Here is a 24963-nt window from a genome sequence, read left to right as displayed (position 1 = left end):
ACCTTGCTGCGAGCGTTTCCAGATCCTCTGACTCGGATCTCGAAAAACAAACAGCACAGTCGCGTGAGCCGTGAGCGTGCTCGTCTTCTCATCGTAGGGGAACCCACACCAGATACCCCGTGGAGCCGGCGTGCTGCACCATGCATCGTCCGATGGGGTCGGACGAGCACTGAGCACTGACGTACTGGACTGGAACAATGGGTTCGCACTGGAATGCCAAGGCTATCGCTCGTCTATCAGTCGCGTACTGGGCTGCGCTTTCCCAAACCTTCCCCCCGTTCAGAACATGACCACCGTCGTTTCTGGGAAACCTTCCAGCAGCCGTTCAGCTCTGTCTGTTGCTTGTTGGCAAGCTCGTCGCCTGCCAAAAATCTGCACCCAGCAGCCCCTGTACGAGCAGCGAACCAGCGTGTCCGATGCCATCAAACCAGATATTCCCAAAGATTGGAATTGACGAGCTCGCTCAATTGTCCTTCGGAACAGGACAGTCGGGCTTAGCCGACGCGCCGACTTTTTTGACACGTCATTATATTGGAACTGTGGCACTTGACCTACGACTTTGCGTTGTCGAGTAACATGTGTTGCCCGTTTGCGCCTAGGGGAGGGACAGCGACGGCCCTCAAACGCGGTATCGGGATACCTTACCATGTCCCACTAACCCTACGGAAGCTGCAGGACCCGATACACCTCCCGTCAAGATCCATCTCGGCACTGCGGGTGGATCGCCACCTCATGGCCCATGTTCATCTCCCCTTGAGGTTCCCCCAGCCAGCGACTGCTCCTCCATTACTATCACAGGATGGTTATTGTAGTGTAATGAAGGTGTTCATTTGATCGACCTGTCTCGTGGACAGTCGCAACCTGTCACGCAACATGTATTCACTCCTTCTTTGCCCTCTCGTGCCAGGGAGAGCCTCTTGTCACGCATCGAGCTCACGTTTTGTCGGCGGTACATTATTCTCGCAACCTGGAATTGTCCATAAGGCTAAAATCGCAAGGATCCTGAGAGGGGGCACGTTCAAAAGTCACAAGTGCACAAGGGTTTGTTTCCCACGTTTTTGGGCGTTCCAGGCCAGCCTCCGCGTGAGCGTGGGAGACTGGGACTTCCAGAGCCTTTGGCCAGCTCTAGGTAGACGATCGGGATGCTCTGCTATACTTCTAATGTTTAGAAACGGGAATTGGGTTGTTGCTCGTTTCGCATTTTGTGCAGAAACATGCAGGCCACGGTTTGAAAATTAATTATCATGAGACTTTCAAGATGGAATCAGGTCAAAGGCCAGAATTCACGAGGCTGGTAGTTCCTCTACCAGGTAATACAGGATAGACCCCCAGTCTGCAAGCAGGCTACGCACATTCACGACTGTGAGGCGAAACAGGCCAGGCGCGTCTGGATTTCTGGGTATTTTTTACGGATTTATTAATGACAGTCGCGCCTACTTCCCTTGGCAGAGTAAGATCATGCAGATGTGGGTACCATGCCACCATCCCTGACAGCGGGTGGTTTGGGCTATTTACGCATGTGTCGAAGGACTGTCTAGGTGAATCACCACGGGATTTCCTTGTCCCATGCCACATGCGCCTGCTTGTGTTATCATTCCTACATCTCATACTCGACTCTACCCCCCTGCCCCGACGCCAGTTTAACATCCATATGCTTTATCCATTCCATTACCTGCTGCTATCACAAGTGATACCGGGAGCACCAGAACACCACTCGTGCGTAACGCTGCGGTCGTCTCGTACGCTCCGCCGTCTGTGTCCTCACAGTTCGCCAGGAAACGGCCGCGTCGTTTCCCTGTCCTTCAACAGTGGCTGGCAACGCCCGCCCTCGTTCATACCCCCCAGGGAAGTGCAGTCTATCAAGAGAAAAACTAGAACCCCTTCGTCTATTCATCCAACGCATGGCTACGCAACAGCGCAACACCAAACAGCAAGCCTGGTTATATCAGTCGGTAGATAGTTTGACTCTTACCCACCCTTGCGGTTCAGTTAGGACATCAAAATGTCATGGGTTCGAGCCCCATACTAGGCTTAAGAGCGTGCACAGCAATGCCGTGTTCGTTCCCTTTTACCCTTTACCACCTGCTGAAGAGAGAAGGCGAGAAACAAAGCGGAACAGCGCAGTTGGACATCACCACCGCCTGGTTATATCAGTCGGTAGATAGTTTGACTCTTACGACCACACTGTGGTTCTCTTAAGATATCAAAATGTCATGGGTTCGAGCCCCATACTAGGCTTCTAGGTCTCTCAGGATGTATCTTGAGGCATCTCTTTTGGCTTCGGGGACAGACAGTTGGACGACTGGCTAGATAGACGTGTTCAGTGCGCGCCGGGGTGCGGTGCCATCCTGCTCCGTCGTCCCTGGCTTCACTGCCGGATCTTCTGCTTTCATGCAATGGGTAATGGAGGTACCAATTGTAAACTGCGTTGCTGTGTACAGCCGTCTGAGGGTAGGTAAGTCCAGCCTGTCTGTCTATGGATTCGTTGCCCTGTTGCCCCACCCCCAGACTTCGATGAGCGTGTCTTCCCGGGGCATCTCAGAACACGCTCACCTACCGATCCTTGTACCTGCGAGCAACTCAGACGGAGGGAGGGAGCTGTCTGTAACTGCCATGGGATATCTCTTTACGTACATACGTAGAGCCCTGCGGATGGGGAAACATAGCCAGGTGCCACATCCCGGTCCTCTTATGTCACAGAATTCCTCGACTGCCACTTCCGCCGACAACCCACAAGGAGCATGGAGAGGGGAGCCATGTAACCGTCACGAAAGGGGCGACCGTTACCAGAGAAAGCGACGTATGCACACAGGTGCATGCTCCACGGCGGAAATGCATCGGAAGTCATTGCTGGTCATGGTTGAATATGTCGGTTGTCACATCAGGTTCACAACATCGGTTCACCTCCGGTGCCACTTTGGTTCCCGCCGCCCGTGTCCTTGGCACCTTGGCACTGGGTGTGCATACTGTATCCGAGCAAGGCGTACATTCTCTGTCACCCATTCGGGAACGGGCACTGTGTCTGGCGGCCATGTCGGCGGAGCAGCACGTCGTGATCGAGTCCATGCCACATCCACTGTACTACCCTGCTCCACGGACCTGCACATGCTTCCGAATCCCGGCCCCCCAAAACCTCACCTCATACAGATACGTCCCGCCAGAAGTGCGGAATACGTCACAGGGCCACCCACCAGAGGCCAGAAGACAGGCGCCAGGGCGGCTTAGGCATTGACATGGAACAGATCTCGGCTTCGTCTCTCCCGAAACGTCCACAGGCCACACATTCCTGCGCAGCGGTCCGCAACGCTACAGCCGCGCCGTGGTTATTCCGTCTTTTGGGTGCGTCTTGGTGTGCACAACGTCACAACGTCACGCCAGCTGCTCCACACTCTCTTCCCTTCGTGTTGTGTCACCACATGACCGAGATACGCTGCGCACGCGAGATATCATGCTCCGCTACAGTGCACATGGGCTACGTAGCATGTCCTGGAGCTGTAGCGAAGCAAGGCGAGGTACTGCGCGAGGTACAGTGCCGCTACGGAGTTTCACTCCAACTCACTCACCCACCTCACCGGCCCGTCCCCACTGTAATTCAACTGCGGTGTTGGATGCTTGCTGTGCGTTTACTTACTCAGTGAATGCGCGGCATTGCCACCAACAGTGTCCAAACGACAGCAATGCCAAATCCCTCAGCTGTCGCACTCCGCATGCCAAGCCTGCGGGCCGCCACATACCGTGATCAAGATCGCCTTTCATATCCTGTTGTGCGTTTCCCGCCCAGAGCATGCCAGCTCGGTAGTCACTCCCGAGTCAACGGGGGGCCATCATTGCTACCTTTTACCCCTTGCAGTCTGCGGCGGCGGCGGGTCTTCCTGGTGAGGCTTGTGCTGCTCTGGTGCGGGCCAAAGCACCAGAACGCCCATGTCCACGCCACCGTTTCCTTCCCAGTACCTCTCAGTCCCAGTTCTTCCGCTCCGAACCTGGCCAGCACTAGCACGGGGCCGCCTGCCAGCCCCCTGCCCGACCGACGCCCGACACCAATCCATCCGACACTGTGGGATCCGATTCTGATCCGGGCCTGGGTAGTTTCTGCACTGTGGTTCGAGCGAAGCACATGTCCAGGGGTGGCAGGTGTGCCTGCGCACGAAGAGCAGGGGTACGGACGGGGAAGGGGCCAAGAGCTTGGGGGTTGTGGTGGTGGTGGCTGTCGGCCAGTTTACCGGTGTGTGGCACCCGACTTGGCATCGCAGCTCGGACGACGTGGACAGTTCCGTGCTTCGCAGCTCTGGGTTGGGATGTTTAGCTCTTGGGCCGTGGATGGACATTGGCAGTGCATGGGTTGTGATCTCGGGCAGACGAAGCTAGAACCCAACTGATGCTATCGGTAAATTTGGTGCGGTGTGCGGGGGAGTGGAGGCTGGAGTGGGATTGCTTTGTCAGCATCCCACCGGGCGGCGCATGGACTGATGGAGAGCGACAAGTGGCGGCGCGACAGTTTGTCAATCCCTTTGTCTCATTCCGTGCAGGTCACCCACACCCCTGCGCCGCAAAACCTACGCCGGTGCCGGGTACGTCGAGAGGCACATTCGTAGCACCCAGTTTCGGGGGTTGGGAGGCCATGCACAAGAGTCTCACACACACGCCCAGGCGGGCTTGGCTTGGGCTTCCTCACCCCTGTCGCTGACGGACGTTGTTCTCGGGCACAAAAGTATCTCATTGTCCACGTTCGAGGTCGGGCGTGTCTCGTGTTCAGTTGGGCCATGCCCCAAACAGACTGGGCATGGCGTTTTAACGCCATGTACAGATCCCAACAGAGTCTCGTCGGCAAAGGATCTCGTAGAATGTCACTCACAAGGCACCAGGTCGGACCCCAGGTGCGAAGCAAAGCGTTCATTGCATGTCCGGCAACCTGTGGAGATCTGTACACAATGGAGCGTAAAACACCGGGTCTCGCAAGACTTGCTCTCAAACTTTGACCACGATTGTTGTTCGCTTGGGACTGTCTTGTTCACTTGGATTGCTCTTCGCCACTGTGCCTCGGACGGTACCTCGCATTGCTCGGCATGGCCGGCACGCACTGTCCCCAGCCCCCTTGGCTTCCGTCAGTGGCGGGTGTGCTGCCAAGTGATGCCAAGTGACCGTGCAGGTGGAAGTACAGGTATGCCACCGGATATGGAGAAGAACACGAATACTGGCTGCTGACTGTGTGCCATGACTACAGTTCCCCTCGCCGTTTACATCCATCTCGAATCATTGACGGCGTAAATGACGTGAGGAACGTGATCGACTCCAACGGATGTGATCCCCAGTGCCAGTGCCACACCAAGCAATTAAGCAGGCGAATTTCAAGACGAAAATCAATAGAAAAATCCCTCCGAGACAGCTTACGCATGCTCGTACACCTCCAACTGGCACACATGAGTGCACGCGCAACATGTGGAGATGTATGTGTGGCATTCTGGACGCTGCTGCGGCTGACAAACGAGGTAGGCGAGTTGGGGGGGGGGGCTAGTGATGTCTACCTGGATGCGTGCAGAGTTCCTGGCAGATCCTAGTCTGTCCTATTGTTGTTGCACCATCTGTCCTCGGGGGTGGGCGTGTACCCATTTCGGCAAGAGCACAGGGGAATGTGGACACCGATGTTCAAGAAGCACCGGGATACCAAGCACATCCCACTCCCCTGCAACCAAGAGGGGTCGGGTTGCGATGTGTACAGGTATGTGGCGCGAGTGTGGCGCCGTTGGTGCAATGGACGACCACCCGACTGTTGGCCCAGACCCAGATCCCCCGGTAAGATCTGTAACTCATCCTTGCTGCGCCACGATAACACTTTACCGTTGTGCCACCCGGGATTGCGTAAGTCTGCCGACGATCACAGCGTCCAGCTGTGCCCAGCTGCCCAGCACGCTGAACAAACCACCTAGACGCCTCGTCATGCCACATGCTTTATGTCTGTCGTTTTACCCTGGATGTCCCTTTGTGTGTCGTGAACGGGCAAACTGTATCTCCTGCCTGCCCCAATGTGGAACCTGTAACTCGCCACAATTAGTCTCCGGGGCGGGGATGGCAACTGTATGGGATGAGGTTTAGGGCGGCCACACAGGGCGGGTTTACGATCAGATCGCTACAGCACACCCAGGACCGTAGACCGCTGGGTTTGATCAGGAAAGGACCACGTCCCCCTCCCCCCCCCTTTGCTCCAACCTCGACAGGCATAACCTCCTTCCTCGTCATTTCGGAGGTACCAAGCGGCAAACGTGCCGGCGCGGGCCGTCGCTGCCCCCCGGCGGCGCCCATTTGAGTACTTTCGCCTTTCGCTACCCTACCTACCGCCCCCCGCCACGCTCCGTCCACTTGCACCGCTGCCGACGCTCGGCACGGCACCGAAACGCTGTTGATTGCGCCTCGGTTCCCGTCGGCACCCCAGCGGCCAGTGGAGCCGCCTCAGCCACCTGCCCTTGTCCGCTCCTATGTCATACATGGTATCGTCCCGGATGCACTTATCATTCCGGCTGCTGACAACTCAACTGCGTCTGCCCAAGTGACGTCGCGAAAATGTCTCCAACTGCTCCCCCCCCTTCACCTGAGCGCCACCGTAATTTGGTGTGTGCATGTTACTCTGTGTGCAGATCTGGTCTGGTGGGGGCGTCGCCCGTCGGATTCAAGGACATTCAATGATCAGGAGAACACAAAGGAAAACGTCAGGACCACGTCGTTGCTGTGATCAAAGGGAGGGCATGCAATCTGCGTACCGTTTGAGGCAGGGATTGGCGAGCGTGGCGGCGTCGGCGAGGTGCCGAATGGACATACACACATTCGCCATTCACCGGACAGGTTGGGGTGTGTGTGTGGCGGGGGAGACAAAGGCTGTAACATTCTTTGCATGTGCTACAGTTGCCCCTCTCCGGCTCGTGTCAGTGCGGGCGTGCGGCGCGCGACCTTTTTTTGGTTGTGCCGTGCCGTTCAGCTACCGAGAGGAATGGGGGGAATTGAAAAAGCGGTCAACAACGGGGAATGGGGAGGAGGAAAGTGGCGGTTGCCGAAGTGGAGGGCGTCGCTGCCGAAGCAGACGGTGTCGATGCCGAAGTGGCTTGGCACGCTGTTGCGCCATTGTACAGTACACTACGCCGCGACGAGCCCCGACAGACAGGCTCGGATATCCCCATCGCCTACAGGCTTGGGCCGCGGGGGCACGGGTCTGTGCGACCGGAATCGCCACGGAGACTACCTGCCAAAACGCTGCGCAGAAGGCCCTACGCCGCGAGCAGGTCGGCAATCATACCGACGTCGATGGGGATGCCATGCTTGGCAAGGTACTCGTCGCTCCAGAACTTGGTCTGGTGGCGCGCACCCGAGTCGCACAGGATGGTCACGATGCGAGCGCCGCGAGGCATGGTCTTGGCCAGCCTTACACACGCAACGAGGTTGCAAGCGCTCGAACTGCCCAGGAACAAGCCGTCGTTGGCGACGAGGTATCGTGACATTGCAACGGCCTCGGCATCCGTGACGCTGTGGTAAGGTCAGCAGCTGAAATGCAGACACCACTGGTGCTGCTGATGGGTCTACGACGCAGCCACGCAGGAGATCAAACACGACCCGAATGTCACCCGGTCCGCACCGCTGGAATCAACGCCGCCGCCACCGGAATCTTCTCCTGGCCATTGTCTTATGAGACACGTAGACACCGCGAGCGGCTGTGCTGTCGGGACCGACGGCTTGGGTCCACCACTGGGCGCCGTGGACAGCCAAGGGGGTGGTGTGCTCACGCGCCCACGACCTGCCTTCGCATTCCCAGCCACCCCGGCAAACATGCAGTTTTGCGGTCTGGACCCCGTCATGGACAGCGTGTGGCGCCGCTGCAAACGACGTGGGAGGGGTAAGGCCAGCACCGCGTGAGCAGGAATGGGATCTGGTTTGGAACCTACTTGTCCTGTTTGAATCGCAGGCGCAGGCTCTCCCCCAGATCTCATACGCTCAGCCATCCGCGCCATCCGGCGAAGAGTGTGCTGCGCGCCGAGTTGTGCACAAGGCACGGCTTTGTTCTCGTATGCGGTCGCCGGGAGCAGTGCGCGCTCGCGAAAAGAGCCATAGAGGAGCTCCGGACCGCCACATTCGGAGCTGAGCAGCATGTGTCTGTCACAGCTACTCACCTCCTTGACGCCACTGCGCACCGACATGCCGTCAGGTCCGGCGGCGGCAGCGCGAGTCCGGAGCTGCGTCTTACGTAGCCATTTACGCCCGCCGACTGCCATGCGGAACTTCACGTCTGGGGCAAGACTCACCGATACGCGTCGTCGATAATGGCCTCGCCCAGCTCAAAGTTGTGCGTAATGCGGTTGATCCCGATTCCCTCGACGACCGTGTCGACCTGGTGGCGGCGCTTGGTGCCCTCGCTCTCCTGTGAAGCAAACATGACACCATACTTGACCTTGTTGAACAGGCCGCTCCCCTCGGGGTCGGCAAGCACAACCTTGAGGTCGGGCACGGCGCGCTTTAGGGCCGCCGACGTGCCGCTGATAGTACCGCCGGTGCCGGCGCCCGAGACGAACGCGTCAACGTGGCCGCCAGTCTGGCGCAGAATCTCGGGACCCGTACCGCGGAAGTGTGCGTCAAAGTTGGACGAGTTCTCAAACTGGTCTGCAAAGAAGCCGCGCGGCTTGTGCTCGACGGCATCGCGGTGGCGCGGCGTCGGGGCGCCGTGGACGTCGTCATCGGTCGCGGTGGTGGACACAACAATGTCGTCGGTGGTGCTGTTTGTCGGCAGGTCGACATTGCCAAACTCGTGTGCACGGCGGCGTGCGAGGTTCTGACGTCAGTTGCGCCACTTGACACAAAGGAAGGCAACTCACCACAAACTGGTTTTGGTCCACGATCGAGACGGGCGGCACGCGCTCGACGGTCGCGCCGAGACGCTCCAGAACGAGCACCTTGTCAATGGCGACGTCGCTCGGCATGATAATGTGAGCCTCATAGCCCTTGGCCTTGCCGACGGTCGCGAGCGAGATGCCCGTCGAGCCGACGGTGCCCTCAAAGAGGACACTGCCGGTGTGCGGGTGGAGAAGACCGCGTGCCTCGGCGTCTTCAATGATACGCAGCGCCACACGGTCCTTGACGCTTCCGCCTGGGTTGAGGAACTCGGCCTTGCCAAAGATATCCACGCCGAGGGCGTCCGACAGCGAGTTGATGCGCACCAGCGGCGTATTGCCGATCAGACCGACGACACCGGGCACGGCCTCGTCGGAGCGGACCTCGATGGGCCGCCGGGGGATCGACTTGGTCGCGCGGCTACGCCGCCATTCCTGGGCGAAAATGGCGAGGCGGGTGGAGGTGAGGGAGAATGCTATGCCGATGCTGAGGCCCAGGATGAGGTCGCGCGTGAGCCGGTGGGGCAGCCGCGTCGAAACGCGGATCCAGAGCTTGTCTGCCCATGCTGTGGCTGTCCCCAGCCCCGCGGCTATCCAGGACATGGAGGGCGACGCGGAGAGAGACGAGTACGGCGGTGAGAAGAGGGTGAAAGCGGTGTCGCACAAATGTCAGAGATCAGAGGTGGTGTTCGAGGAATGTCATTGCGTCGTTTTGGCCCATATCAATATGCTTACGTAACAGATTCAGTGGGCGACCTCCACCTTCGGATGTAGGGTGACCGTCCGTCTTCTGATACACACCGGCGGCGGCGAGAGAAGCCACAGATCCATATCATCGATGCAACACCCCTTCTTTCTCTTCACAACATCCACATCGCTCTCTCGCTCCCTCTCTCTGACATCCACCTCGTCGTAATACCCACCAGCTACCAGTACCCGCAACCATGACGTTCCAACTCGACCTTACCGGCGAGCAGCTTGTCCAGAACGCCTCGGTGCTCAAGGACCAGGTCGTCTTCCTTACTGGTTCGTGCGGGCCACAGTGTGCTGTCATCGCTAACATGCAGGCGGAGCGTCTGGATTCGGACACGACACGTCCATTATCGCTGCTGAGAACGGGTGAGTCTGGGGTCATTCGCGGGGGAAAGGATGGGGACACTCGGAGCACCACACGAAAGCGCCCAGCAGCGCACAGCGCGCGCGCGGGCTCAGGCGCAGGAGGCCGAAGCGGGGATGGATGCCGAGGCGCGCCTTCCGGAAAGGTGCATGCTGCTTTGCCGGTAGAGTCCCACAAGTTACACCGCGGTAGATCAACGCCTGGGCACTACTGGCGGGCACCAATATGCTAGTGTCCGTCCATGCGGCGACGGCGTAGTCACATGCGCACCACGACCCGTCCACGCCGTCCGCCGTCCACGCCGACGATCTGCCGCCGCGTCCCGCGCCGTGATTGACTCAGCTGACCGGTCCCAGTGCCAAGGTTTTCATCGTCGACCTCAACAAGACGGCGCTTGATGCCTTTGTGGACGAGCTCAAGGCCAAGGGCGGGTGAGTCCACAGTCACATGTCCCCGGAGCCCCTTTCGCGGCCCCTGGCGATGCACTGACCATGCCGCAAGCCAAGTCGAGGGTTACATCGCGGACATTACCAAGCCCGAGGTCGTGCGCGCCGCCTTTGACCAGTGCGTCAAGTCGTTTGGCGTCCCCGACGTCGTGTACGCCAACGCTGGTGTGGCTGCAAACGACAAGATTGACTTTGACGACCTTGGTATGTTTGGGAGAGGTTTAAAATGGCCGTTCGCGTCATTGATGGACCCACGCTAACGGGGTAAATGTAGGAGAGCAGGTTCAGCCGTGGGTCGACATTACCCTCCGGATCAACCTTGGCGGACTTCTCACCACGTCTGCTGTTGCCCAAGACATTTGGGCCGAGAACCCACGCCCTGAGGGTGCGCGCAAGCCGCGTCTTGTGCTCACTGCGAGCCTGGGCGGCTTTGCTCCCATCCCCGGTGCCACTGCGTACTGTGCCAGCAAGCACGCGACCGTTGCGTACTGGAAGGCTCTCTCTGACGCACTCAAGGCGGGCAAGATGTCTGGATTTGAGTGAGTGTGTGCCGTATGGAGTGCGGCCTGGATCCGGACCCAGATCTGGTTTCTGCTCCCCGACACTTGTATTCCACGGGACCAAGGCGCGGAGGGTCCTGGCCGTCCTGGGTTGGGTTCAGTCGACTAACGAACAGGTGTCACGCGGTGTGCCCGTTCTTCTGCGCCACGCCCATTCTCCCGCGGATCACGCTGTTCCTCCTTGCTGGCCTGCCCTTCACCCCGATCTCAATGGTGTCCAAGACCCTCATCTACGCTGGCATTGGCAGCCAAGACCAGCCTCCCGAGCACAAGAAGCTAGTCGATGCTGCCGGCGGCATGGCCCTCTTGCTCCCCGACGACGGTGCTGCCACCGCTCTCGCTGCCGACGACTACTATGCGTTCAGCGACCGCTTCGAGGCGGCCTTTGAGGCCCGTCTCGCTCGTAACCAGTGAGTACCCAAAGGGTGTTGGTGGTGTGGTGTCGGAGCGACTCCGCCGAAGGCAGTATTTCCGTGCTCCTGCATTGCGGCACACACCCGCAGCGCAGGGCTACCCACGGAAACGATTGATCAATCTCGCGATCTGCATGCCTCAGATCCTATTACCTCGTGCACCACTCGTCCCTCCGCCGGTAGTGCGATAGTGCGATCTGGGGAATCAATCTTGGATATGGTGGGGGGGCGGTGACGGGCTTGTTGGGAATAAGCGCGGCTGGAGCCCTGTTCTGCCAGACGTGGTGTACGGTGGCCGGCCTGCATGACGTCTGCTTTGCTTTTTTTTTTTGCTCTCGGCGGAGATCCAAATCTCTCGGCGTGCGTGCCGCTTGGCCGACGATCGCGTACCTTCTTTTTGGTACGCACTTGGGTCCGTCCCCTCCCAAACCCCCCATCGGCACGTCGGCATCGCGCGGCAGGGAGGCACGGGGTTCTCGTAACTTGAGATTCCACCCTCCGACAGCCGCCCGTGCGTCACGTACATAGGACTTGTGCAGGTGGTGCGGACGTCGTGCTCCATTTCAAGTGCTCCTCCTCGGCCCCTGCTTGTGCTCCTCCTCTGCTCCCCCCTGTGCCATTTCTCTTTACGCTAACACGTCGTTTCTTTTTTGCAGGAATTTCACCGTCCCTCAGTGGGCCCGCACCTGCACCGACATGGCTATGGCGGTCTTTGCGCCCCGCAGCTGGATGACGGCTGTGCGTGCGCACTAGACAACGACGTATTCAATTTGCGTTTTGCTCCCTGTGTTTACATACGAGGCCGTACTAGCCTGACGCTGGGGGGGAGGAAGGGCTGCGCGAGCCGGCGAGTTGGAGTGTTCTAAGAGAGAGAGAGAGACATACCCTTTTGAAAGACAGACACAGCAAGGCAGTAGTAGTACAAGCAGTTGTATCGGGGCGCCCGTAGACCCGGAACAAGGGCCGCACAGGCGCGCAGGGCCCTCGGAAGATGAGCCGAGAGGACGGGGGGCTGGGGTTTCGGCGCGTCCGAGATGGGTTTTATGAAATTATGCGGGGCTGCGTGCGTGTGTATACAATATAATATTAAGAGAACAAGCAATTCCGAGCCGGGGTGGATCCACAGCGAGGAGTGCGTGCGTGTGGTGTTATTCTTCGTGCGTGGTGCCCTGCTGCTCCTCCTGAATACAGCAATGGGCCGACGGGTTTAATGACCGGTTTCAACGGTGTCCAGGACGAGTTGTTGCTCTGGCTTCAGGAACACTGCGGTAACCTTGCGCTCCTTGCTCTCCATATCCATTTGGCCACCTGACAAAATGGAAGCAAGCGCGCAAAGCGCGCAAGGGCTCGTAAGCGCGGGCGCGGGCGGTGATGTGCGATGGGGGGACACACGGTGTTGACCGGCCAGGGCCGAGAGTGTAAGCGTGGCCCACTTTGCCAGGTTGCCGACATGTGTGTGGATTAAGGATTCCCGGTGTGAGAGCACCATATGGGTGCAGCCAGCAGAACACACTCCGCAGTGACGGAGGTGGTGGCGCGGGGTGACTATACTGGCCCGGGACTGAACATGTGGACGGCGGTGCGTGGCAGGCCTGGCAGGCAGTGTCTCGGCGCTGGCCACGGCTGACCCGGCTGGAGCTGAGGAGAGAGCGCTGGGTGTGTGCTCCGGCGGGCTGTGGGACCTCTGCCGGGGGCCGGACGGACGGAAACTGCCAGGGAATGCAAAGATCTCTGTAGATCTACCTTTGCGCTCTCTCACGTCGGCGGCGGCGGCGGCTGCTGCGGTGGCGCGCGAGAGCAAGAGAGAGCGGGTAGACCCCCCCCCTTCCCCCAAAGCCAGGTACACAGGGCAGCCACAGGCAAAGCAAAAACAGACAAGAGGCGACGAGGCGGGGAGATCTCGTGTGCTGGGCGAGATCTGGCGCTCGCAGCGGCACACAGGGGTGGGTTGCCTTGCCCTTGCGCGCGCGCGCGGGAACTGAGCGGCCGAGCAGGCGGCAGGAGCGCTGGAGTAATAATATCCCAGAGTGTGTGATTGTGTACGCTGACTGTTGCGAGACCTCTTCTCGGGGCACGCGTGAATAACGAGCACAAACTGGCCATTTTACACACAACAACCGCAACCACATTCTCCTCGTCCTCGTCCCCCACACTTCCCGTTGTCCTCCTCCTCCTCCTCCTCCTCCTGGCATACGTTGCTATTCGTTCGCGGCACTGGGAGCCAGCATCGTCGCTGGCAACACAACACTCCCAACACACGCACCCACATACCACAATCCCACATCCCACATCCTATACGTCTCCACAAGCCACCACCCCCCACCCCTCCCCCTCTATCAGTCATCCACACTCTCCCTCCCCTCACCATCCATCCTTTTCAGCCCGGCATTCCTCGCCTCGGAATATCCAACGCACACGGCCACCCAAGCCACCAACACCTTGCTCTTCCTCCCCAGGAATACCAAACGGCAACACCGACAGGCGACACAAACCCACCCCTCATCCGCCTCCAGATCGTCCAACAGATCGCCGCTCAGATCCACCCTACACCTTGGTCGGCCTCTTTTCCGTCTTACACCACAACGCACCCACGCGTCGCAGCCTCAGAGGCTTCAAAGGCCTCGAACAAGCCGCTTGCGTTCTCATCGGGTCGGCCACCAAGAATACATTCGCCTATTCCGCACCACGCTTAAAGACACCCCGCTTCCTCCTTGCCCTCCTCCCCCCCCCCCACCCCCCACCCCACCCGTCCCAGTCGACTCACCACACACACCTGCCACCAGTCGCACCCCCGGTCCCCATAGCCTCTTAACAACCTTGCACCCACCCACCCACCCACCCACACCTAACCCCACTCCCACCACCACCACCACCACCACCATGGGTACCCTCGCCGCACCACGGAAACACTCCCTCCACTTCATCTTGTCACCGGCGGCCATGGCCCGTGATGCCCCCGACGTCCCCGGCGTGACCTCACCCAAGGGTGTGACCGGCACCCCGGTCGCCAGTGCAGCAGCCACTACCGTGCGCCGGCCCAGTCTCACATCACTGCCCGCCGACGTCCTGGGCATGATCGCCTACCACGTCGTCGTGCAGGACAACCACGCCGGCCGGCCCAGCCGCCTCCTGCCGCTCCTCAAGACCAACCGCACCCTCCACTCTGCGCTCAACTTTGACGCCAACCCCGTGCTGTACAACCGCCTGTTCCGCGCGACATTCGACCTCGGCGCACTGGTCCGCCGCACACAATGGATGTTTGACGTCAACACGGACATTCCAGGCACCTCGCGCAAGACAGAACTGTTTGCCAACCCCCGCTCGTGGGCCATGGAGTACCGCGACCGCTGGGAACTGCGCAACCGCATACGCGCGTGCATCGCTCACCAGTCCGTCAACGTTCCCGGCATGTCCAACCGCGAGAACAGGGACACGGACATGTGGGGCCTCTGGTTCTTGTGGACCGAAAACGGTGAGTCTGGAATAACACCCCTCCTTCCCCCCTTTGTTCTTCTTCCCAATTACCCCTTGGCCCCGTGCGCCATTCACCATATTTGATTACCTTTTTTTATGTCTGTTTTTGCGCGTTGTTGGCTGGCGCCCACAGGCCACAGACCCACAGGTCCACAGGCCCCATCGGCCCATGGTCCAGGCCATGAGCCTGCGAGTGTGTGCTGGGTGTCCATCGCTTGGCGCCACCGACCTTGTTCTCGGGTGGCCAGAGCGTGTGGCTACCCCACACACACACACACGGCGGCGGCGGCGGCGGCTGCTGCTCTGCTGTGTTTGAATGCGCGAGAGAACGAGCCGGCTGGGCTGTGCGCGCGTCTGGTGATGTGCTTCCACTACGGCCAGTTCTGGACTCTGGCGGCGGGTCCTGTCGCTCAGACACACACCCATCCCATCAGATCCAGGCTCTGGTGGTGGCTCGTTTGGTGGCGGGAATGTAACCTGGCCCGGCAATCTCCGCCGAGAAATGGAGGGCGTTTTTTGTTCCTTCCGAGTGTGGCTCCACGCACCAGCCCTTTGTGCCACATCGAACAACCCACCCGCACACGTCCATTCCATCCCCATGCTGACACCACTCCCCCCCCCGCGTCCCCAGACGAAAAGAACATCATCTTCCTCACAGAAGAGTGCCACTTCCACGAGTGGATCATCTGCTACTACAAGGATGACATGCTCAAGGACTCGCTCAAGTCGGGCTACCCGCGCGACACGGCCGTAAAGGCCCTGGGTATCTGGACGGCCTTGCTCTCTGGCAGCGACCTGCTGTCGGAACGCAGTGCGGCCCAGATCGACGACAAGATCTTCATGCTTCGGCCCTACATCTTCTCGCCCTCTTACGAACTGACATATGGGCCCTGGGAACACCGCCGCCTGCCGCTGTGCGACACGGGCTGTACCGAACACGCTCCCATTTCGCATTACGCCGCGCCATACAAGCGCTTTGGCCACAAGCACATGCGTGCCCCCCCGCACTTTGTGCTTGGCGCCTACCTCGTGTTTATGCGTCTCCTGGAGCGCCAGCCCGGCCGCGTGGGTCTCAAGTCGGACTCGACCGTCTTCCAGGACACCGGCCGTGGAGTGTTTTCGCTCACCCACATCATGAGTTCGCTGTACCACGACACCGAGTGGCAGCGCAACACGGTCTGCCAGGACCCACACACGTCCCCGGGCCTCCCACCACTTACCTTCCACGGCCGCCTGACCGGGTTCTGGCGCGGCAACTTGCTGTTCTACGACTTTGACGCGTACCGCCAAATGCTCAGCGGCAACATGCGGTCCCTGTACACGGGCACGTTTGCGCAGCACGCCGTCGAGCTCGACCTGCACGAGACGGTCATCCGTATCCGCGCAGAGGACGTCGGCGGCAAGGGCTCGCTCCTCAACTGCGGGTTCGCCGACGAAGAGACCGAGGAGGAGCAGGCCCTCATCAAGGACGGATACGGCCACCAGGTGCTCACGGGCGACGCCATCTATGCCCGCGAGGCCCCCGGCTGGACAAAGGAGATTCTCCTGTCGGGCGGCTGCCGCTCCGCCTGGGGCTGGTCGCGCATCCGCGGACGTGTGCGTGCGTGGGACGGCCTCGTCACATTGTCCATTGGCCACTCGGTAAGTTGTGCACCTTTTAGAAGATTATTTCCCCCAAACTAACACCTCACAGCGTCCGTACCCCTGCGGCCAGTGGGTGTGGCGCGGCTACCTCCAGACTGGCGGATACTTTGTCGGCAGGTGGCGCGACTGCTTCACGCCCGAGACGCAGGCCGGGTACGAAGGTCCCTTTGGTCTCGTGCGCGCCGGCGACCTGTTCTACCCCCCGCACTTTCCGACGACGATGAACGCGTCTGCGGGCGTCACAAAGCTCGATTTCGGGCCCAACGGCCCCAACAACAACGTATGGCCGGGCCCGGCCCCGGGCGGCGTGCACGTTCGCGGGCGCTCCTCGACGCCGCGCCCGTACTCGAGCCACTCGCACTCTTCCCGCTCGTCCCACGGTAGCAGCCAGCCGCAGAACGGCCACGCGTATGCTGGTGCTGGTGGCGGCGCTGCGGCGCCGCGGCCACTGGCCAACGGCCACAGCCACGTACACGCACACGTACACGCACACGCACATGCCCACGCCCACCACGCCCACCACGCCCACGCGCACAACCACGCGTACCCCTCCGGCCGGTCTTGGGCCTCCAGTCCGGCCAGCACGCCCTCGGACTCGGACCATGGGTCTGGCTCGCGCCAGTCGTCAGCCCTTTCCAAGCGCAAGTACTCGGAGGACGACTACGACGAGCGTGAGCGTGAGCGTGAACGCGATCGCGAACGCGAGTACGAGTACCGCGCCGGCGCTCCCGACGACAGACGCCGACGACGCGACTACGACTAGGCCCACGGCCTCTCCGCTGGAGACGGACTGCGGCCGCGCCTGCGGCCCAGCCCCAATACCAGTGGCGAGGCAAGTGGAACAAATGGAGCAAGTGGACATGGCGCCGCTGGCGCGCCGATACACGACGAACAGCGCAGCGTGGCGGATATCCTCCTGGGGATGCAGCGCGGCGCGAGCGGGGGGGATGGGGAGGCGAAGGGGCGGGTGCGGTGAGGAGGGAGAGAGGGAGAGGGAGAGACGAGACAAGGGGCCAGAATCCAGGCCACGACACCAAAACCGCAAAGCGATATTTATAAACAAGCCCGAGCATCAGAAGTTTTGTACATCAACCTTTTTTGTATCATCAAACACACGAACAAACCGCGACCTCTTCCCCGACAAAGCGACGAAACGAACAACGCCCGAAACCACCGTAGAAGAGTATACACGAGGCTATGCTAGGGTGTGTGCGAAATGCAAAGCAGAGCATATCAGTGTTACAGAAACTGTTGCCAGAGACCTTGGATCAGACGCATGAGAGCATGTGGCGAATGCCTCGGTCGGACCAGACGTTTTGACCGCCACTGCGCCACTTGCAACTATTGGCTCGTGTCCGAGGCTCCCGTCCCCGCGTCCGCGAGGCTACCTGCAATAGTGGACGCATGGGCAGACGCAGGGCGATGGGGACAGCCAGACGCTAAGCTCCCAGCTCCCAGCCCAACCCCCGGCCTGCGTCACTCTGTTGCTCCATGCTCTCCGCGAACGGATTCCCACCTCGGAAACTGGAACTGGACGGCACGCACACTGGGACCAGCGGTTCGACTAAGAACGGCGGAAAGTGTCTTGGCCGTCGTGCGCACTGGTGCCACGCTAGCACACATCCTTCCCCCCAATGTTGCACCTTTGGCAAAAGGAAACACGGGCCCCACTGGCCCACTGATCCACTGACCCACTGCTCTACTGTGTCTCTAAAACGCCGCGGCAGCGGGAGACGGGCGGTACGGCGGAATGCGGCAACTGTTCATCGATCTCGATCTCGTTTCGGTCCCCCCCCCCTCGATCCCCCGATCTCTCGATCTCGATCTGCGAAGCTAGTGCGCGCGCCGGCGGAGTCTAGCATGGTCTGCTCGCGTCGGAGCCTAACTCGCGTCGGATTCTGGGCTCGTGTCGGATTCTGGAGGAAGAACATGCCGTGCGGGACGCGAAGAGGAAGCGAAGCGAACAGTGAAACGTGGTAAGTGGTAGTTCACGTGTTTGAAGGTGCGTTTTACGGGATCTGCGGATCTGCACAGAGGTGGTGGGTGGGTGATCGCGGTGAGTCCCAAAAACATACCAATGTTCTGGGCGAAGATGTGCCGGTATCGTCATGTCATGCATGGGTCATGGCCTCTCGGATGGATCCGAGGTTGGGGGATGGCGTCTTCGGATGCTGTCAGGATGCTACTTTACGTCGTTACGTGCGGTCTAGTTTGTGCCGTTGCTGTTTTGTTGCTCATGGTGATGAAATGGGAGTGGCAATTGAGGCCCCGCAATCGTCCAACTGGGCCCAGCTTTCCCACGGTCTTGTCACTTTTGAGATTTCCATCTGTGCAGCTCTCTTTTGTTGACAATGTTGGAATCACAGTCACGACACTGCCCTACACCATGTACTGGTACCTCTCGTTCCTCCGCCCTCCGCCAGTATCCCTCGCCGTCCCCACAGACGGCGTCATCATCACACCACAGGTCGCAAACGACTTGAGAACAGAGTGAGCTGGGCCTTACCGCCCCCACCCTTCACACGACTAACCACCCTCCCCGCCAGACTCCGCCTCGACCCCACCGAGATCCACTACACATGGCAGCGCGTTCACCCGTCGCGCACGTCGCCCACCCGGGCCCAGCACCTCACTGTCTTTGCGCCGCCAGCCAGCACGTACCGCCCCGTCACTGTGCCCCTCCCCAAGGCCGCGCGGGCGGGCGAGAAGTGGCGCCTGGGCCTGCTCTCGCCGCCCGCGACGATGCCGGCGTCCACCCCGCTCCTGAGCTTGAGCAACGGCGATCCGGGGGTGTTGGGCGTGTGGAGTGAGGGCATCGCGTTCACCGCCGACACGGGCAGCAGCAACAGCAGTGGCAGCCTCAGCGGCGCGGTGCGCGGTGTCGGCGCCGTCAAGGCCAAGGCCAAGCCTGTCAAGGGAGGCAAGGAGGACAGCAAGGACAAGGGAAAAGGAAAGGACAAGGGTAAAGGCAAAGACGACGGACCGAAGCAGACGCGCATCACGCGCGAATGGCCGGCGCCCCGCGGGTCGCTCAAGGTCGTCGAGCAGACGAGCTTTGACCTCGACAAGGTGCGTGTACACACCCCCGGGGAGGACCTATGGGCATGTGGCTGACGTGGATGGCAGAAAGTTTGGGACTCGGGACTGGCGCTGTCGTCCTGGCTCTGGCGATACATGGCCGCCGGGGCTGGCGAGAGCAGCAGCCGTCTGCCAGATGACGCGCGCCGCGCCCTCGACCGCCTGGCGGCTGCCCGAGTCGTCGAGCTCGGGAGCGGTACGGGCCTCGTGTCCATTGCGCTGGCGCACATCTGCCCCGCCGGCGGCGAGATCACAGCGACGGACCTCGGTGAGTTGGGTGGCGTTCGTGGCACAGCTGACAAGGCAGATTCGGCAATGGAGATCATGGCCGAGAACATTACGTTGAACGGCGGCGGTGTCACCCCGGCCGTGCTCGACTGGGACGCACCCGTGCCCGAATGGGTGGCATCGGACTGGCCCGACGTTGTCGTGTATGTACCCCCACCGCACACCACCTGCAAACTCTCGCTGACCCCGCAAGTGCCGCAGACGTGACCTACAACACGGCGTCGTTCCCGGCCCTCGTCGGCACGCTGGAACGTCTCCTTGTCCCTGCTGACGGGCGCAAACCGCTCTTGCTGCTGGCGTACAAGCAGCGTGATGCCGCCGAGAGAGACCTGTGGGGAATGCTCAAGGACAAGGGCATTCGGATGGTCCTGGTGGACAAGGTGCGTGGCGCCGAGGAGGACGGCCAGGTGGAGATTTGGGTCGGCGGTGCCGATGTGCGCGGTGAGGCGACTGCGTGAGAGAGTGCAGTACACGCCGTGCTTGTGCGCATAGAGTATACTAGACAGAGAGACGAATGGACCCACCCATGCATATGCATCTCGCCACCAGTGTTGTTTTTGCAGCTGCGACAGGTTTCCGCCACCAGACGCTAGGCCGCTAGTCGCTGCCTCCGCTGAATGTCTCCCTGTGGTTCCTGACGCGTTGACACTTCGGTGGTCGTCACTCCGTTGTCGGCGTCCATATTCCAACACACCCCATTCTCTCCGTCCACTCTCCGTCCATTCTCATTCCAACCACCACACCTCCTGCCCTCCCAACCCCCCCACACCCCGTGCGCCAGCAGCGACACAGCAAAGCTATACCATGCTCCCGCCCCCGCGCGCACCGGCGCGCGGCTCGGCCCACTCCTCCTCCCCTTCCTCCCACAACGTCGGCGGCGCACACGGGCACGCTCACGCGCAACCCCACCACGCTCACGCCAGCACGTCGAGCCACTCGCTCGCGCCGCCAAAGGCCACCAACAATGCGTCGTGGTCAGACCTGGACGACGACGATGGGTGGCAAGGTACGTCTGCGGTCTGTGGTGCTTGAAAGTGTGCGGTTGGGAGGGTCGCTCGGGCACCAATCGGTGACGTTGGCCGCTGTGTCGCCGATTCAGTCGGTCCCCAGCAGCGCTGTCCCATGGCCACCAGGCGTCCTTTCCTCGTACTCTCCTCGCCGACACCTGTGCGCGCGCTGACATGCCCTCCCAGACATGCCCGTGGTGCGGTCCAACGACTTTACGTCCGAGCTGGACGCGGTCGACGACAAGAAGTTCCACTATCGCGCACCTATCCGGCTGGACAACGAGGACGAGCACGGCCCCACGGCCAACGCTACCGGTGTACACCTCGAGCTCGAGGCAGATACGTTGATAACGGACTCGTGGCGTGAAAAGGCCGGGATTGACGAGAGCGAGTACACGCGCCTGCGACTGGAGGAGGACAACGAGAGTGAAGAGGTCCACATGCGCACCCGCTTCCTCTTTGACGAGGACAAGGCCATGACCCCGCTGAGCCAGATGCAGGCCACCAAGCAGCTGCTCACCGAGGGCCAGCGTATCGCCTACGTCGGGCTGTGCGCGCTCATTGCGCGCCGCATGCTCGCCGACATGGGCCGCGGCTGGGAGGGCTACAAGGCCAAGCAGCACATGCTCAAGGGTAAAGGCCGCGCGCACGACGTCCCCGTCGTCGAGAGCGGTAACATCTGGATGATCAAGATCATGGCCCGCCTGTACCAGCACATGGAGCTGGAGCGCGATGGTGGGTGCTTTGGGGTAGATGGGGGGGTAGGGGGCAGACTGGTGCTGACTGACGTGTGCAGAACAACGCATGATCGAGTCGCTGGCCGAACACGGTGTCGACCCCGCCGACCTCGTCCCGGCCCTCATGACCACACATACCGTCAAGAACCCCGAGTTTGACCCCGCGGCCAAGAAGGCCGCAGAGGCAGAGGCGTACGAGGCCGCCCAGCGCGCCGAGGTCGAGGCAGAGGTCAAGATGGTCGAAGCGGCTGAGGCGAAGAAGAAGGCCGAGGCCGACGGCGAGGCGGCAGAGAACGACGAGGGCGAGCCCGCACCGACGTACGAGCCCGCACCGGCGTATGAGGACGCCGTGGCTGCTGGCGCGTCCCCGCCACCACTGGCCGAGCCGACACCGCGTGCCGCGCCGCGCAAAATGCCGTCCTTGTTCGACGACGATGACGAGGAAGAGGTGGCCAACAAGGCTCCTCCTTCTCGTTCAGAGCCGCGCAAGATGCCCTCGTTGTTCGACGATGACGAGGGAGACGTTGTTGTGTCCAAAGAGGCGCCTGCTGCTCGTTCAGAACCCCGCAAGATGCCATCATTGTTCGATGATGACGAGGACGGAGGCGATATTGGCGGCAGTGCGCCGTCACCTCGCAAGCCCGTTACGGCCGTTGAGGAGGAGGATGACGGCGACATTGGTGCGGCTCTCACCTCCCCCGAACCTGGACGCGGTGCCGAGGCCAAGCTGCCAGCCACTCCTGCGCCTGACGCCTCCTCCCCACCACTCCCAGCCGCTCCTCCGGCTCTCCCACCCAAGGACGACGACGGCGCCACCCCTCAGCAACCCGACGCTGAAGCCCTCCCTGACGCTGAAGCTGTCCCCGACGCCGACGCCGACGCCGAGGCTCACGTTGACGCACCCATGCCCGCCCTCCCGGGCGTGTCGACATCCATCACTGCGGCCGACGAGGACGTCACCCTCGATATCCGTTGGACAGTTCTGTGTGACCTCTTCCTCGTGCTGGTCGCCGACTCGGTGTACGACGCGCGGTCTCGCGCCTTCCTCGAGCGCGTTGCCAAGGCCCTCGGCTTTGAGTGGCTCGATGTCGTCCGCTTTGAGAACCGCGTCACGGACACGCTCGAGATTCAGGAGAACGTGGGCCAGCTGCAACAGGTGGACGTTATCGAGTCGCGACGCAAGGGTGCGCGCAACAAGCGATATGCAATGATGGGCGCCGCTGCCGTCGGCGGTGCGCTCGTCATTGGTCTCTCGGCTGGTCTGCTCGCTCCATTCATTGGCGCCGGTATCGGTGCCGCACTCGGTACCGTTGGTATTGGAGGTACGACGGCGTTCCTTGGCGGTGCAGGTGGCGCGGCTATCATCACGACCACCGGTGTCGTGACCGGCGGTAACATTGCGGGTCGTGGTATGGCCAGGCGTACCCGTGAAGTGCGCACGTTCGAGCTCAAGCCACTACACAACAACAAGCGCGTTAGCTGCTATATTACTGTCGGAGGGTGAGCTGATGTGATCACGTCTACTTAGCTGACAACCCTCAGATTCATGGCGTCCAAGGTCGACGATGTGCGACTGCCATTCTCCGTGTTGGACGCCATTGTCGGTGACGTCCTTTCGGTCCTGTGGGAGCCCGAGATGATGAACGAGATGGGAAACGCCATCAAGATTCTGTCGACAGAAGTCTTGACGCAGGTCGGGCAGACCATTCTCCAGGCCACCGTCATGACGGCACTCATGAGTGCCCTCCAGTGGCCCCTGCTCCTCACAAAGCTCGGATACCTCATCGACAACCCTTGGTCCAACGCGCTCGACCGTGCCAAGGCAGCCGGTCTCGTGCTCGCCGACGTTCTCATCCAGCGCCACGCGGGCGTGCGTCCCACGTCGCTCATTGGCTTTTCGCTCGGTGCCCGTGTCATCTTCTACGCGCTCTGCGAGCTTGCCCGCGTCAAGGCGTATGGTATCGTGCAAGACGTCTACCTCTTTGGCACCACTGTCACTGCCTCGCGGCAAACGTGGCTCGGCGTGCGCAGCGTCGTCGGTGGCCGCTTTGTCAACGCCTACGCCTCCAGCGACTGGATGCTCGGCTACCTCTTCCGCGCGACCAGCGGTGGCCTCAACACGGTCGCTGGTCTGCGACCCGTCGAGGATGTGCCCGGGTTGGAAAACGTCGACTGCACCGAGTTTATTACGGGTCACATGAGCTACCGATCTGCCATGCCCATGTTGCTCGCGCACGTCGGCTTCCCCGTGACGCAGGAATGGTTCGACGAGCCAGACGACCCCGATGCCGACCCCGAGGAGCAGGAGCGATACGTGGTCAACGAGGAAGAGGAGGAGGAGGCACGTAGGAGTGCCGAGAAGAAGATTCTTGGCATCTTCCCTCGTTCGCGGAAGAGTGGGTCGCGCAGTGGGTCTGGTGCGAGCACACCTGTACCTCGCGCGAGCACGAGCAAGAACGCCACCCCGAGCAAGAACGCCGGTGACGACGACGACGACGAGCTTCCGCCCCGCGAAGAAGCCGCGTCCCCCGTCGAGCTCGAGGCGGACATTGGCGAGCGCGCAAGCACCGCCCTTTCCCCCGAGCAGGCTGCTGCTGTGGCCGCCGCCGCTGCGGCAGAGGAGGAACGGCTGGCTGCGATTCCCAAGACGGCCGGATTCGACTTTGCCGCCATTTCGCAGGCGCTCGGCAAGGAGATTGACGTCGACAAGCTCAAGGACCCGAGCCGCGACGCTCCTGCCGCCGCTGCGCACGTCGCCGCGCTGGAACGCACGGGATCCGCACCGCCGCTCGCTCCCCGGTCGCCCTCGGCATCGGCCGACCGCTCGCCCCCACTCCGCTCGCAGTCGGCCGCGGGCGGTCTGCCCGTCGACGACGCCGGCGATATCGCCGTCACGGCCAACAAGGCGCTCACGATCGACATGCCTGAATGGGGCGACGGGCAGGTGCCTACGCCAGGCAGCACCGGCTCGGCCGGCGGCGGCGTGTGGGCCAACGTGCCCTCGTCGCCGCCCAAAAAGGCCTCGAGCTCGTTGTTCGGCTTTACAAACGCGTGGGCTACGCCAGCATCGACCTCGCCCGCCCCGCCACCCAGCACTGGCTCGTTCAACTCTGACGGTCTGCGCGCTGCGCCCCCGGCCCGCCCGCACCCGGCCGAATTCACAAACCCGTTTGCATCGTCAGCGTTCATGTCGCCCTTTGGCGCAGAGGACCCGCTCGGCGCGCCGCCGGCAGCGGCGGGCAGTCGCGAGAGGGAGAAGTGGGGCAAGGAGGTGGATCGCGCGATGGAGAATCCGTGGTAGTAGGGAGGGGAGAGAGAGGAGTGTCACGTCTGGT

General features: G+C 61.2%; 5 protein-coding genes and 2 non-coding genes across 7 annotated transcripts; 6 read left to right on the top strand and 1 right to left on the bottom strand.

Moving 5' to 3' along the window:
* Positions 1-1934: 1934 nt before the first annotated feature.
* Positions 1935-2032, top strand: EHS24_006365. The gene has a single exon. It is a non-coding gene; the product is annotated as a tRNA-Lys (tRNA).
* Positions 2033-2139: 107 nt separating this feature from the next.
* EHS24_006364 lies at positions 2140-2238 on the top strand. The gene has a single exon. It is a non-coding gene; the product is annotated as a tRNA-Lys (tRNA).
* Positions 2239-7253: 5015 nt separating this feature from the next.
* EHS24_006363 (uncharacterized protein) lies at positions 7254-9467 on the bottom strand (the record flags this gene model as incomplete). Its single annotated transcript, XM_028621830.1, has 3 exons — positions 7254-7509; positions 8283-8806; positions 8850-9467. 3 exons carry the CDS (start codon positions 9465-9467, stop codon positions 7254-7256), a joined length of 1398 nt encoding a protein of 465 aa, XP_028478282.1.
* A 341-nt stretch (positions 9468-9808) lies between these two features.
* On the top strand, positions 9809-11401 carry EHS24_006362 (uncharacterized protein; the record flags this gene model as incomplete). The annotated part of the gene is made up of 6 exons (XM_028621829.1): positions 9809-9890; positions 9932-9983; positions 10338-10412; positions 10483-10631; positions 10702-10966; positions 11104-11401. The coding sequence occupies 6 exons, from the start codon at positions 9809-9811 to the stop codon at positions 11399-11401; spliced, it is 921 nt and encodes a 306-aa protein (XP_028478281.1).
* Positions 11402-14280: 2879 nt separating this feature from the next.
* Positions 14281-17281, top strand: EHS24_006361 (uncharacterized protein; the record flags this gene model as incomplete). Its single annotated transcript, XM_028621828.1, has 4 exons — positions 14281-14872; positions 15506-16515; positions 16568-16798; positions 17141-17281. 4 exons carry the CDS (start codon positions 14281-14283, stop codon positions 17279-17281), a joined length of 1974 nt encoding a protein of 657 aa, XP_028478280.1.
* Positions 17282-18904: 1623 nt separating this feature from the next.
* On the top strand, positions 18905-20386 carry EHS24_006360 (uncharacterized protein; the record flags this gene model as incomplete). The annotated part of the gene is made up of 5 exons (XM_028621827.1): positions 18905-19008; positions 19065-19587; positions 19645-20027; positions 20078-20325; positions 20379-20386. 5 exons carry the CDS (start codon positions 18905-18907, stop codon positions 20384-20386), a joined length of 1266 nt encoding a protein of 421 aa, XP_028478279.1.
* Positions 20387-20688: 302 nt separating this feature from the next.
* EHS24_006359 (uncharacterized protein) lies at positions 20689-24929 on the top strand (the record flags this gene model as incomplete). The annotated part of the gene is made up of 4 exons (XM_028621826.1): positions 20689-20890; positions 21078-21626; positions 21688-23102; positions 23157-24929. The coding sequence occupies 4 exons, from the start codon at positions 20689-20691 to the stop codon at positions 24927-24929; spliced, it is 3939 nt and encodes a 1312-aa protein (XP_028478278.1).
* Positions 24930-24963: the final 34 nt, after the last annotated feature.

This window comes from Apiotrichum porosum (assembly GCF_003942205.1).
Source record: "Apiotrichum porosum strain DSM 27194 chromosome Unknown scaffold_3, whole genome shotgun sequence".
Taxonomy (NCBI): domain Eukaryota; kingdom Fungi; phylum Basidiomycota; class Tremellomycetes; order Trichosporonales; family Trichosporonaceae; genus Apiotrichum; species Apiotrichum porosum.
Note: the sequence above shows the minus strand (reverse complement) of the source record. Positions and strands in the feature narration are given on the sequence as shown.